Source organism: Lontra canadensis, unplaced genomic scaffold (genome assembly GCF_010015895.1).
Source record: "Lontra canadensis isolate GAN:19392208 unplaced genomic scaffold, GSC_riverotter_1.0 scaffold39, whole genome shotgun sequence".
Lineage (NCBI taxonomy): Eukaryota > Metazoa > Chordata > Mammalia > Carnivora > Mustelidae > Lontra > Lontra canadensis.
Genome location: NW_022631033.1, coordinates 15374119 through 15387926, shown reverse-complemented (window position 1 = coordinate 15387926; position 13808 = coordinate 15374119). Strand labels below are relative to the sequence as shown.

The 13808-nt window shown below is 45.4% G+C and overlaps 1 protein-coding gene across 1 annotated transcript; it reads right to left on the bottom strand.

Moving 5' to 3' along the window:
- Window positions 1-7274: 7274 nt before the first annotated feature.
- Window positions 7275-11253, bottom strand: SLC25A4 (solute carrier family 25 member 4). Its single transcript, XM_032869900.1, has 4 exons — window positions 11027-11253; window positions 9225-9711; window positions 8567-8707; window positions 7275-7731 (listed from the first exon to the last, which is right to left on the bottom strand). The coding sequence occupies exons 1-4, from the start codon at window positions 11135-11137 to the stop codon at window positions 7574-7576; spliced, it is 897 nt and encodes a 298-aa protein (XP_032725791.1). The 5' UTR covers window positions 11138-11253; the 3' UTR covers window positions 7275-7573.
- Between the last annotated feature and the right edge of the window lie 2555 nt (window positions 11254-13808).

Here is a 13808-nt window from a genome sequence, read left to right as displayed (position 1 = left end):
AAAAGTATTACATTTATGTGGGAAAGAGTTTGCTTATAATTACATCGTTGGTCATCTCTTCAAACCCCACATCATCTAATTTGTTCTGTAAAATTGCTATGATGCTGCATTGGACACTCTTAGAGCCTCATGGAATGTTGTGGGGTTTTTTTTTTTTTTTAGTGTCCACATCAACATTTCACATGCATAATGAGTGATAAATACCCTTTTAAAAACTCGCTGCCGAAACATCAGTTTAGGAACTTTTTTTATGAGGGTTTAATAACAACGATGCTGTAGGAATAAATCACTGAGCAGTTCCCATGGTAGTATATTTGAGTTCCCAACTACGGAGTTCAAGGATGCTTAGAGCAAATATTGCGTCATAGCAGAAAGTTTTATTTGTTTTTAAGGTTCTGGTGACTGTTTTTTAAGCCACTGAGAGAGATTTCTGGACCCACCATGATACAGTCTTAAGTGTCTATACCTCTTTTAGGGTATACTTTGTAAGTTCAGGTAAGTTGCACTGTTTATTCTAAGATGATGTTTTTAAGGTTTTACTCTTTTACAGAGTAAAACTTAAGAGGTAACGTCATTAATTTACTATGGTGCGACATGGGGTTTTTTCCTAGGAACCTAATTTCACATCCACTGTTTTAAGATGGTAAAAAAAAAATTTAGGTAGTCACCAAAAAAACTATTAAAAACTATGGTTCTAAATTTTTATAGTATTTATGTTACAGTGATAGTTTTCACCAACAATCACACATTTATTTCATGTATTTGGAAATTATAGCCAATCTCCAAGTTTGCAGTGTACTTTGTTCTCTTGATTTCACTCTGAGAGTGTTTCATTTCATGAAGAAAATACCTAGTACTAAGTAAATACATCTTCTTTGCATGCAGTTATGTATACTAACCAGAAAAACCGAATTCTGCCATTAATTTGAGAAGATTTAATTTGAAATTCTGTTTTGGGGAATGTGAAAGGGATAGGAGAATGGCATTCCAAAGATTTTGTTGTTTGCAGTTTATGTAAATATTACAGAAATACAGAAAAGGACACAAAACATAAATGTAACCTCATATATTGTTACAAAGCAAACCTGCATCACCACTAACCAGATCCAGAATTGGAGTGTTGCCAGGACTCAAGATCCTGGGTGGCTCCCTACCAGTCATGAAGCTCTTTGCCTGCCAGAAGGTAACTACTGTCTAAACTTCTAACACCCTTCCTTGTGTGGTCTTGCTTATTTTTGACTGCCATGCATATAGAATAAGATTCTTTTGTGTCTGCCTGCATTTGCAGAGCATGTTTACGTTGCTGATATCCTTTCATGGGGTTGCATGTGGTTGTAATTCGTTTGTTCTCATTTCTGTATAATACTCCAGCGTATGACCAGCCCAGGATTTATATGTCCATTCAGTGCTTGATGGACCTCGAGGTGGTTTCCAGGTTTCCAGTTATTACAAATTATGCTGATAGGAAGATTTTCAGTAGATGTGTCTGATTACATGTGCCTGCATTTGGTTGGCATGCACTTAGCAGTGGGGTTGCTGGGTTATAGAGCCCACATAGAGTTTTCCAGCCTGAGTGTCCCAGTTTACTCTCGCAGCAGAAGTCTACTAACTGGCTCCTGTTGCTCTGTGTCCTCAACTAACATTCAGTGTCAGTCATTTTCTTCTAACCATTTGGGTGGGTGTGCGGTGTTATGACGTGATTTAGTCACACTGCTCTGACTGATAATGAGATCGAACACCTTTTCATGTGTATTGGCCATTAGGATATCTTTTGTGGATGTGCCTGTTTTCCTGTGGGTTGAGTGTCCTTTTCTTGTTGATTTGTAGGAGCAGTTACATGTTCTGAATACAATACAGTCCCAGGGTGTTAACAATTATTTTCTCCCAGTCTGGCTTTTTTCCACTATAAATGATGTCGTGAACACAATGCTTAATTTTACTTTAGTCCACCTTATCAATCTTTTATAGTTAGTACTTTTTTTAAATGTTGGGTTTTATTAAATTTTCATTTACCCAGATACATGAAGATACCTGCTATAGTGTTTTCCAGAAGTTTTGACTTTCACGTTTAGTTATGCAGTTCACGTGGCATTGTAGATTGCCTCTTTTTCATGAATGATACCTTTTCCTTTATTGGCTGCCAGCTTTATTCCTTGGGCTTAATTTGCTGTTATTTTTCTAATTCCTTGAAATAGATATATAGTTAACTGATTTTCAGCTTTTTTTTTTTTTTTTTTTTTTTAAGTAAACTCTGTACCTTACAGTGTGGGGCTCAAACTTACAAGCCCAAGATCAAGAGTTGCATGCTCTCCCAAGTCGCCCAGACCCCCAGCCTGTCTCCTTTTCCAGTAGATGCATTGAAGGCTGTCCGTTTCTTCTGAGCATAGCGTTAGCTGTTTCCCACAGTTTCGATAACATGGTATTTTTCTTTTCACTATGTTCAAAATATCTCAAGTTTCCACTGTGATTTCTACTATTTAACCCATGGGCTCTTTTAGAACATATATATAAGTTTATTCTTTTTCTTTTTTTTTTTTTTTTTTTTAAGAGTGAGCATGCCTGTGAGCACGGGAGGGGGAGATGAAGAGGGAGAATCTTAAGGCTCCACCATGGAGCTCAGCATGGATCCCAATGCGGGGCTCAATCACACGACCCTGAGATCATGACCTGAGCCAAAATCAAAAGTTGGATGCTTAACTGACTGAGCCAGCCAGGCACCCCTAGAATATATATTTTAATGGGATGTTTTATTTTTATTTTTATTTTTAAAGACTTTATTCATTTGACAGAGATCACAAGTAGGCAGAAAGGCAGGCAGAGAGAGAGGAAGGGAAGCAGGCTCCCCGCTGAGCAGAGAGCCTGATGCAGGGCTCGATCCCAGGACCTTGAGATCATGACCTGAGCCGAAGGCAGAAAATCAAAAGTTGGATGCTTAACTGACTGAGCCACCCAGGCGCCCTTAATAGGATGTTTTAAAGTTATGATTGTATTTTTGGTTTATATGAAAAATTCTAGAAAAAACTTGAAACTCTAGATCAGGGGTCAGCAACTTTATAACCCATGAGCCAGCAACCTAGTGTCTGTTCTGTGGCTTTTACCTTTTTAAATGGTTTTTTAAAATCAGAAGAAATATTTTTGGCATGTGGATATTATATGAAATTCACATTTCAGTATTTGCACATAAGCTTTCTGGAACACAGCCAAGCTGCCTTCATTTTTCTTGTCCAAGGCTGCTTTTGCAGTATGGCAAAGCTGTGTTGTGTCAAAAAACCATCTGGCCAACAAAGCCTAAAATATTTACTGTCTTGTCCTTCAGAGAAAGAGTTTGTTGACCCCTGCTCTGGATGGTGTTTTCTTCCAGACAGGATTTACTTTTGCTTCTGGCAGGCAGCAAGGGTGCTTGAAGTCTCAAATCGTGTTAAAACAGAGATGGAGTGGGCATCAGTGGCCACAGGTTATACTTCCCATACTCTCTTATTGTTACAGGGTCACGCTTTGGGGGTCCTAGTCCCCACATGGATGTTTACCAGGGCTCCTCTTCCTTGGAAGGCCCTGAATTCTGGCTTTGGTCACTTTTTCTCCAAGAGGTTTTCAACTCTGTTTCCAGTTCCTCATCCCTGTGGCTGTTTTCCACATATTGAAGATACTCCCTGGGGAAAACTGACCCTCAAATACTAGGCTCTTTTCTCAGGGTTGTCTTCCTCCAAATCATCGCCTTGGCCCCATAATTTCACATGCCTTATTAGCTCCCCAGTGCCTTCAAGCAGATTTTTAAATACTTTGAACCCTTTTGTTTTCAGAGGGAGCATTGGTTTGTATTACCTAGTCTGCCAATATGGAAATGCTTTATAAACCACAAATATACTTGTTTTTTTAAGTTAGTTCTTAGATCTTTTTTTTTTTTAAACAGTGTATATTTTTTTTAAGATTTTATTTTTTGACAGAGACAAAGTGAACAAAGGGAACACAAGCAGAGGGAGTGGGAGAGGGAGAAGCAGCCTTCCCACTGAGCAGGGAGCCTGATGCGGGACTCGACCCCAGGAGCCCAGGGATCATGTTTGAGCTGAAGGTAGCCACTTAACTACTGAGCCACCCAGGCACCCCAAGATAATTATTAGATCTTACAGTGAAATTGCCAAATGAGTTGTGCTCATCTTGAGCCTAAAGGTGTTTGGGCAGCTGTCAAATGGAGCAGCCCAGTGTTCTCCACCCCAGTGTGTCCTTACCTGGTTGGGGGATGCTGACGAACGTGATCCTTTATCCTTTTGTCTTTTCATACCAGTGACAAGCCTGAGGGTAAGCCTGGTCTCCTCCCCCTTTGAACCCCCTCCAAGTCCCTAGTCCTCAAGTGGTCCTGCTGCTACTGCTCTATTTCCACTGCTGTCTCCTTGCCCGTATCCGTTCTCCACACTGAAGCCAAAGTGCTAAAATGGAAATTTGAAGTCCGTTCCCTGCTTAAAAAGTACTGCGGCTCTTTTTTTTTTAAAGTAGGCTTTACGCCCAACATAGGGTCTGAACTCATGACCCTGGGATTGAGTCACATGCTCTACCCACGAGCCACCCAAGTGCCCCCCTTCAGCAGCACTTGATAGGTTGTGGTATATACATCTCATGCTTGAAGGAAGCTTGTGACACACATTTTCTCCATAAGGAACATTACTGCCTTCTTGCACTTCGGAACCCTGCACATCACTTCAGCACTATGCTGGGGGGCCGTTTTAAACCATGAAATCACCAACAAAACACGAAAATGTGAAGACCCTTTTTTAGAGTGTGACAGCTGAAACAAGAGGGCAGAGCCTGCCCGGCCTTGTTTGACCTCAGCTGGGTATCAGGCAGTACCCACGAATGAACACAAAGGGATTAGAAATAAAATCTTAAAGAGGAGGCCAGTTTGCAAATACGCAATCTGCCAGTAAGGGTCAATTTTATCACAGGTTGATGAAAAGGCTGATATTCAAGAGAAGCAGAAAACTAAAAGGAATTCATAGCATGGTAGACTTTGTAAGATGGTCCTTTTAAAGACTTGAAATTCGAATATAAAGCAGCCAGAAATTTTTATCAGTTACATTATATGCCCCAACTTGTCCACTCGACACCCTTTCCATGTTCAAGATTCCACCAAACTGGAGGACTCGCCTTCCCCTAAATCTTCTGTTTCTCTCACTCTGGGTTGTAGGTGCCTGTTTTCCTCATTTGTTCTTGAATTTAACAAACACTACACATGGCCTGTGTCCCAGGCACTGTTCTGGGCTCCAGAGAAATCAGTAAGAACCACTCCTCTTGCAGCAAGAGCTTCCATTCTCTTATAGCCTGGCACGTTGTAGGTATTTGTCAATTTTGACTCAGCATGAGCTGTGCTATTTATGTATTTTACACAAAGTAAAACAGAAAGGAAATGGTTTAATAAGATTTAAACACAAAGAGTTGAGGCAAGCTGTAAATACATAAAAAAATGAAAAGGACTTTTGAAGGGGGTGTGGTAAGAGGGGGGCTGCATTTAGGGAGAGAGCTTTGCAGAAAGCAAAGTGAGGAATTCCTGAGGGCAGGGTGCTCAGTTCTGAGTTGTTAGCTTAATGTAAACCCTTTCCATCTTCCCAGAGCTTCAGGTGTGACAGCTTTGCACAGTGACGGTACAGTGAGGGGATTTGTAAAGCTATGATGTCCCCGGCCAGAAGACGACGGCATCGTGACAGAGGCTTGGTTCTAGGAGTCTCCAGTGAATGCGATACTGTAGCAAGGAACTGACTCGGGGGCCCTTTGGGCAAATCTGCACTTCCTAAGTGCCATCGAGGTAACCCTAGCAGAACGGGGAGGCTGACATCTGGGTCACACGCACGTGGCAGATAATGTGTGTTTAATAAACTTCTCCCATTTCCTGTAAAGACTCAAGAACAGTTTTGGTTCCTGGTTGGGCTGGGACCACCCTATTCATCCATTGCTTTCAGGTCTCAGCTGCTCTTCATGGCTCCTCCCTCACCCAACTCTTAAGGTTTCAAATACTGAAAAGGCTGCTGGCCTTACTCTGAGCTGTGCTCCACCGAAGCCCTGCTTTCCTCTCCTCTCCATCAGCAACAGAATTTGGACCATTCACAGCATTCACTGGATGAAAAGCAGCGTGAGGGTAACGTATCCAGAAGGCCCCTAACACTACATCTTCGTGACCTGGCCTTGAGATGGGACTGAGAAACTTTTTTTCGCACGCCTTAGCCTGTCCCATCAGCACAGACAGGCACTACCGTAGAGCAGATGGAACTTTGTTGTGGTCAAACACAGCAGCTGATTTTTTACTGGGGAGGTAGGAGTGAGTAGGAGGGAGAGCTTGGGAAGGAGGGCGAAGAACGGGAGGTACAGAGACACCACATCCCTCAAACCACCCGTCAGGGAAACCATAAAACACATGGGCCTGCCTTTCAAACTTTGCCTAGGGTGTAGGGACTGGTTTCCAGCATTATCGCTAACAGGCTCGTGCTCTATGAGCCTGGACCAGAAGTAATTTCCAACTAGAAATTGTAATTACTTTTCACTTGGGCACTAGTTTATGAGAGTCATATCCAAAACTGACTTTGTCTCTAGTCTTGATAAACTGTTACCGCAAAGAAGTGCTGGCAGATATCTTCTATACCTGTTATGGAACTCTGCTATTTTCTTTCAGGCCTGCCTCCTACCACTCCCCACATATCATGTCCCCCTTTCTAGTCCTACCCAACCAAGATTATATTAGATATTACATTATATAATAACAGCCATTTCATTCCTCTCTCCTAACCCCATCGAAGTTTCTTTCAGAATTGGCTCCTATCTTTTTGTATCTTCCAAAGAGCCTAACGGGTACTAAATACTAGCTTGCCAGCTGATTGTCAATGAATACTGCCCACCTGTCATAAAATTCTAAGTATCACACTTCTCTAAAGGCCCTAAGACAGAACATTTCCTCATCTCACAAAACTCCCAACACTGTTCAGTGTAATCTCAGAGTTCCTGAAGATTGCATTAAAGTGCATAAAATCAGGTGGGACTACGCAAGTCAGGATCCATGCCACCGCTTTGGAGGCCCCAGCACCACGGCCTGAGGTAAGATAAAAAGAAAGTGGGTAAAAGCCGCCAAAGTTTGAAAACCACACATTTTAAGCATTGTAGGTACTCCTATGACACACAGTAGAACATCTGACATTCAGAAGCTGAGCCACCGAGTTATGTAAGTCCTGCTAGAAAATAAGCATTTGTGGTCTTATGTTTAAATCCACACAGCAATGAATAAGAATTCAAAAAAACATGGTGCATTAAGTGGTCTTTATTGAGATTTCACATTTGGTTATCTTCATTATCAGTTCTTCAGTTAATTATACAAGTATGATAAGTTATTTTATATCTGACGTGGGAATTTAAATGTAAAATAAATACAAAATACATTTGTGGTTTAATGAACACTCAGTGAAGCTTTTTTTTTTTTTCCTCTGAGGTATTCCTTTCAGTCTGGTTTTATCCCAGATCTTTCTTTTTACTTCCCATAGGAAAAGTCTATTAAACCACACAATGGATCTGGAACCAATGACCTTGAGTTTTAACTACGTTAGACGTATTTTTTGATCTCATCATACAACACCAATACGAAAGCTCCGCCCATGCCTCTCAACACATTGGACCAGGCACCTTTGAAGAAAGCCTTGGCACCTTCATCTTTTGCAATCTTCCTCCAGCAGTCCACCGTCCCAGTGTACATAATATCCGCTGTGGAAACAAATGTTGGTAAGGGCTCTATAATTCTGGAGGAAAGAGGCTTTTCCTCTGCAAGACACCTGTACACAGTGTTAGGAAAGTCAGTCACTTGAGCTCTAAGCCCCAGCTTCATGGGGTGTCCAGCTAGACACCCTCTTCCTTGCATAACTGTCAGTGTCTCTTGTCAATCCTGCTCCTTCCACCCAAAATCAGGTAAAGAACCAGGGCAATGAACTAGCTAACTCACACATGGTCAGACCATAAAGTGGGAGGGGATGGGGTGGAGTGGAAGTACTAAGCTGGTGGTCCCCCTTCTTATGGATGAGAACAGAAAATCTTATGGGCAGAGTCTCAGATTATATTGCCCAACACAAGTTAAAAGAGAGAAAACTATTAGGCTGAAGCAAATGGAACTAATATTTGACTTTTTAATGCTAAAAATGACAATTTCATGTTTCAACCTATGGAAGCCAAAATGGCTTCAGGCCATGTCACCCAACAAAAGCACCATCTCCCAAAAGCAGTATTTTTAAATAAACCAGCTAATTAATTAGTTTCCTGTATTTCTGTACCCAGGCTCTAAGGGAAAAGGGCCTATGGCCTCTATAATATTAGATACTTAGTAAAGTTCACCTCGAAATATCTCATTTTTTGATGTCCTTATCTCTGATAGAAACACATTCTTTCCGCTAAAGGAACAGCTGACAGTGTTAAGGGGACTGACTATAAAGCTTCTTTCCTAAGTTCTTAACACGTAATTTTAACCAGAACAGTGAAGACTGGGAAGAGCACTGCATAGTGTTTCTCTTGGGCAGAGAAATGAGAGACCAGTAGGTGTCAGGCTTACCCCCTTTCCGGCCAGACTGCATCATCATCCTACGGCGGACTGTGTCAAAGGGGTAGGACACCAGCCCTGCGACCGCTGTCACGCTCTGGGCAATCATCCAGCTCACAATAATGTGCACATTCTTGGGGTCAGGCAACATCCCTGTTGGGCAGAGGCAAGAAGCCAAATGGCTGTGACGTGATTTCTCTCAGCAGCTGAGCCAAAAGCAAGCAGAGATGGAGAAGAGGCTACCGTACCTCCAACTCCATGCCCTACCCTTCTGGAAGAACCTGCCCCTGTGGGTGCTTCACAACCAGGCAGCCAGCCAAAGCTGGGGACTGCCCTGTGGGTCCAGGGAAGCAGGAGTTGTGCCCAGGGTACAGGGCATGTTGAAGGGGCTCCAAGTTCAACTAGGTCACTGACAGAGCTATGGCAAGGGGGAGGCAGGCTCCCCTTCTTCCTCTCTGAATAACTCAAGGCCAGAGTTTATTTCAGTAGAGGACAAGGAGACTCCTTTAGCTATTTATCCACACCATACCACCCCTTCAGAAGCATCCGTTTAGCTCAGGGACTAGGAACAAAACCAAGATTATTAATAAATATCCGGTCCTTCGTGAGTTACAGACCCCTGGGGACCTTCTTCCTCCCCACTCCACACCCCCTGAGGCCCCTCTCTCACCCTTGGCAGTATCATAGACTCCAAAGTAGGCCGCTCTGTAGATAATGATGCCCTGGACAGAGACGCTGAAACCCTGGTAGAGACCCTTCAGGCCATCAGACTTGAAGATCTTGGTGAGACAGTCACCCAGACCACTGAACTCGCGCTGGGCAGCACCCTTGCCCACATCGGCAGCCAACCTGGTCCTGGCAAAGTCCAGCGGGTAGACAAAGCAGAGGGAGGTGGCCCCAGCTGCCCCACCGGAAGCCAGATTACCGGCAAAGTAGCGCCAGAATTGCTTATGCCGGTCCACGCCCCCCAGGAAGATCTGCTTGTACTTGTCCTTGAAGGCGAAGTTGAGGGCTTGGGTGGGGAAGTAACGGATCACGTTGGCCAGGTTACCCCTCCAGAAGGAGAGAAAGCCCTGCTCCTTGGGGATCCTCACCACACAATCAATGATCCCTTTGTACTGCTTCTCGGCACTGATCTGTTTGCTGGCATGCTGGACCTGCGGCGGGGAGGAGATGGAGGGAGGGGTGGATTGGGTGAGGATGGCCAGAGCAGAGGGAGAAGGAAAGAGGACAGGAGCAAATGAACGTTTACAACTCTCTGAATTTCCTTCTTAAAAAAATCTATGGGGAAATCAAGCAGTTATTAACTAAAGAAGTACATCAGCTACTGGGATAATAAACCAAAAAAATCTGCTTTTGCCTCAATTATCAGGGCACTTGAGAGAAAAGGTTCTTCCCCAAATAAACTGAAAAGACTCCACTGTAAAGAGTCACTTATGCATTGCCTTTTTCCTAGGTATGAGAACTATGCTAGGGGCTTATTGGGTTATAGAAATGATTAAAGATTCCTGCCCTCCAGGGCACCTGCTCTGATATAACACACACACAATGGATGGGCAGGAGATAATGATGCCTCAGTCTCACTGGGTCTCCCTGGAGACCAGGATCTCAGAGGAGTAGATGCTCTCACAGAAGTAGAATAAATCCACTGGGTATTAGAGCCTGAAAATTTTCTAGCAGATTACGCAAGTAATTAATTATTGAAGGGTTTGTCGCTGTGAGTGAGCAACTGGGGTTTTTTCTTCATGATAATTTTCACTCTCAAATCAAGGAGGCTGAGTTTCTCATTGAGGGGCCCTTGCCTTTTGGGCAAGAAGAGAGACACAGGACAGACAGGATGAGGAGGAAGAGAAGCCATAGACCAGACGGCAGACGAAAAGATTTGGGGACGAGGTAAGACAACATGAGTCTATTCTGAAAACTGTTAATCTCTCAAAACCTATTTCTTCAGCTGTAAAATAGTGGGAATAATACCTAACCGCTTACAGAAAGATAAATGAAATAAATGTCAGCCTACAGCATGGTGCATGGGACACACTATGCGAGGTTTGGGGCAATAATTATTCCGAGGTTTGTACTGTAGAAGGTGGTTGCCGGACAAAAGGTGCAAGGGACCTGAAAATCGAAAGGTGAGGCCGACCTCGGAGACCTAAGTGGAGGGTCAGTGCCGTCCCAGGAGCAGGCTCTGGCTGGCTGTAACCTACCCGGGGTGGGTTTCCATATATAGACACCCGAACGCTGGGCGCCACCCGACACCAGGAATCTGCCAGGGACGCCGGACCTGCCTCTACGCAGAGGGCACCTTCCTCTTCGCCGTAGGCCGGGGCCCGTGGCCTAGCCCAGATTCGCCGCGGCTGGCCCGCCCCGCTCCGCTCCGCTCCCCCTCGCCGCCGCAGCTCGCCCGCGTCCCGCGCGCCCTGCTCGCGCCCTGCAGCACCCGGCTCGCTGCGCCCGCGCCCCCGCCGTGCCTACCTGCAGCAGCAGTTTGACCCTCTCGATGGGGGCGACCGCGGTCTTGGACACGGCAGCGGCGACGCCGCCGGCCAGGAAATCCTTCAGGAAGCTCAACGCCTGATCGCTCATGGTGACAGCCGGGCGCACACAGCCTCCGGGAGCCGCGCTCTCGCTCTCGCCTCCGCCCGGCCAGGCACGGCCACCCGCTCTCTGTCCCCGCGCGACGCGAAGGGGCCGCTCGCCTCGCCCCGCAGCCCTCCTTATATGCCCCGCGCGGCGTCTCGCGAGAGGAGGAGGGACCCCGGGGCCCGGCGCGCACCGCGCATTGGCTGGGCAGGTGCCTGGACACCCCCTCGCCGTCCCCCTCCTCGGCAGAGGGCAACCGGGGCGAAGGCGCTTCCGGGAGGCAGGGGTGGGCCGGGGGCTGTGCCTTCAGCTTGGGACGTTTAAAGGGCAAATTCATGTTATCTGTCCCGGCGAGCCGAGGGAACACCGTGTCTCTGCAGCGTGTGGGCCGCTGTATTTATAGCACCAGAAGGCTTAGGCTGGGGCCGACCTGGGGACAGACAGGGGACCGATGCCTCAAGCACGGCTTGCTTTAACCTCGGGCCTGCACGGGACCCGCTCCTGGCTAAAGGGATTTCGGGCTGTTTTCTTCTTCCTTGCAACCCTGTCCGTCCCTCACCACGCTCCCTGCTTGGATGTGGGCCTCTTCCGAGTTGTGTGCGCTTGCAAATAAATTAAGATCCTCCAAAATAAATGCTAACGTCACTTGATGCTGTGATTAGCTCATAATCTGGCAACCTGCCCCGAATCCCCTCTTCCCTCCATTCAGTCCCTCAACCATTCATTCTACCATGAAATACTTAACGGCCCTGGCCTCCAGCGCCACCAGGAGAGGGGGAAAGCCCGAGTGCGAGTGCAGGGGCACAACGGGGGCCTTACAGCGGGCCTTACAGGACGCTTCTTTTGTAAATCCCGTAAGGGCTCAATGTGCTGCTCCGCTGTCAACAGAATCTGGGGACATAATCTGGGCAGAATGTTCTCCGGGCGGGTGACGGCTTCCTGAGGGTCAGTGCTGTTCGCCTTCCCGTCTGAGCAGCTGGGAGACTGGGGGTCAAGTAAGAGAAGGTCTGAATCCTTGTCTGTGTTTGCCTCTTCATGCTAGGCACTGAGGACTGGGGAGGCTCCTACAAGTTTCTTCCCAATTTTGTATATTTGACAAAGTTTATGCATTTTTTTTTTCATAAGCTTGCTGATGAGTGCGCAGCCTTTCATGTTAACTGTTAATTGAACTGCAGCTGTCTGACACCCGGGGTATGGAGCCCTCAGTAGAGCAGAGGTCACTAGTCAGGTGCCAGGACCACGAAGGGTATGCATTTATCTGAGGCTGGGCAGGCTAGAGTCCAGAAATCTAGGCGAGCCCCGTGAAAGCTAGCAAATGCAAGTTTACCAATGTCAGAGCAGGCAGAAGTTCAAGAATTCAGCATTAATAGAAAAGCCATTGGAGCATTTGTTCAACAAGCCCTGTAGCATTTACCCTGTACCAGGAGCAAAGTTTGACCCTGCGGATTCACTATGAGTAAGAGATGGTTCAGTGTCCCAAGAAACTTAAGAGTTTCTCCGTGGATGTATCTGTCCCTGAGTCAGCTTTATTTCTTACAGCTTTCATGGGTCAAACTAATCCACATAATAGCTGGGTTCCATTCTGTTACTATTGAGCAGTTGCCTAAACATTTCACTTTGTGCATTAGAGATGTTTCTTGTTTTCACGATGAAAAATAATGCTGCTACGTACTTTGCACAAATTTTACTTTCCCTTTACTATTTTCCCTTCTCGTTTCTGTTTTGTAAAATGGAATGGGTAGATTAAATGTTTTAAAAAGATTTTTAGCTCTTGCTACATATTGAGAAGTTGCTCCTCAGAAAGGATGCAACCCACCAGCAGCGTCAAATGATCACAGATCCTCCCCCAGCACTGGCTTTTAAAAAAGCCTCTTTTAGTTATTTGTGCCATTTTATGAGTTCTAATTGGCACTCCTTAATTGCTTTGGAACTGCACGTACCCGTCTGATTTGATGTAGTTAGTCAGGGTTTTCCTTGGGTATACATTTTTTTTTAAGATTTTATTTATTTATTTGACAGACAGAGATCACAGGTAGGCAGAGAGGCAGGCAGAGAGAGAGGGGGAAGCAGGCTCCCCGTCGAGCAGAGAGCCCGATGTGGGGCTCGATCCCAGGACCTGAGCTGAAGGCAGAGGCTTTAACCCACCAAGCCACCCAGGCGCCCCTGGGTATACATTTTTAATCTTCCTTGACTGTGGTGTGAAAGCAGAGTATTTATATTTAAAATTCTTTATATATTTACAGCAATAAATGCATGTTAAACACGTTTCATTTTGTTGTTTTTCTTTTGAGATTTTTTATTACACTGTTCTAGCAGTGTTATTTATTTAAATATGAACAGATCCATATGATGACATACTTCATGTTCTGATGTAAATGTATCTTTTGTAGATACAGTAGTCTATTTGCCCTACTGGCCTATTTCCTTCTACTTCCTTTTTTTTTTTTTTTAAGATATTTTTTTTTTTTTTGAGAGAGAGAAAGCATGAGCACGGGGGGGGGGGCCGAGGCAGACGCAGAGGGAGAAGCAGACTCCCCGCCAAGCAGGGAGCTTGATGTGTGGCTCTATCCCAGGACCCCGAGATCATGACCTGAGCAGAAGGCAGAAGCTTCACTGAGTGAGCCACCCAGGTGCCCCTTCTTCTACTTCTTTTGATCTAATTTCATACCATACC

Coding starts and splice junctions, on each gene's coding strand:
- SLC25A4 (XM_032869900.1), bottom strand. CDS start 11,137: ATGAGCGATCAGGCGTTGAGCTTCCTGAAGGATTTCCTGGCCGGCGGC. Junction 8,708..9,224: donor AGTCTATGATACTGCCAAGG/GTGAGAGAGGGG, acceptor TCTGCCCAACAG/GGATGTTGCCTGACCCCAAG. Junction 7,732..8,566: donor GCAGTCTGGCCGGAAAGGGG/GTAAGCCTGACA, acceptor TTGTTTCCACAG/CGGATATTATGTACACTGGG.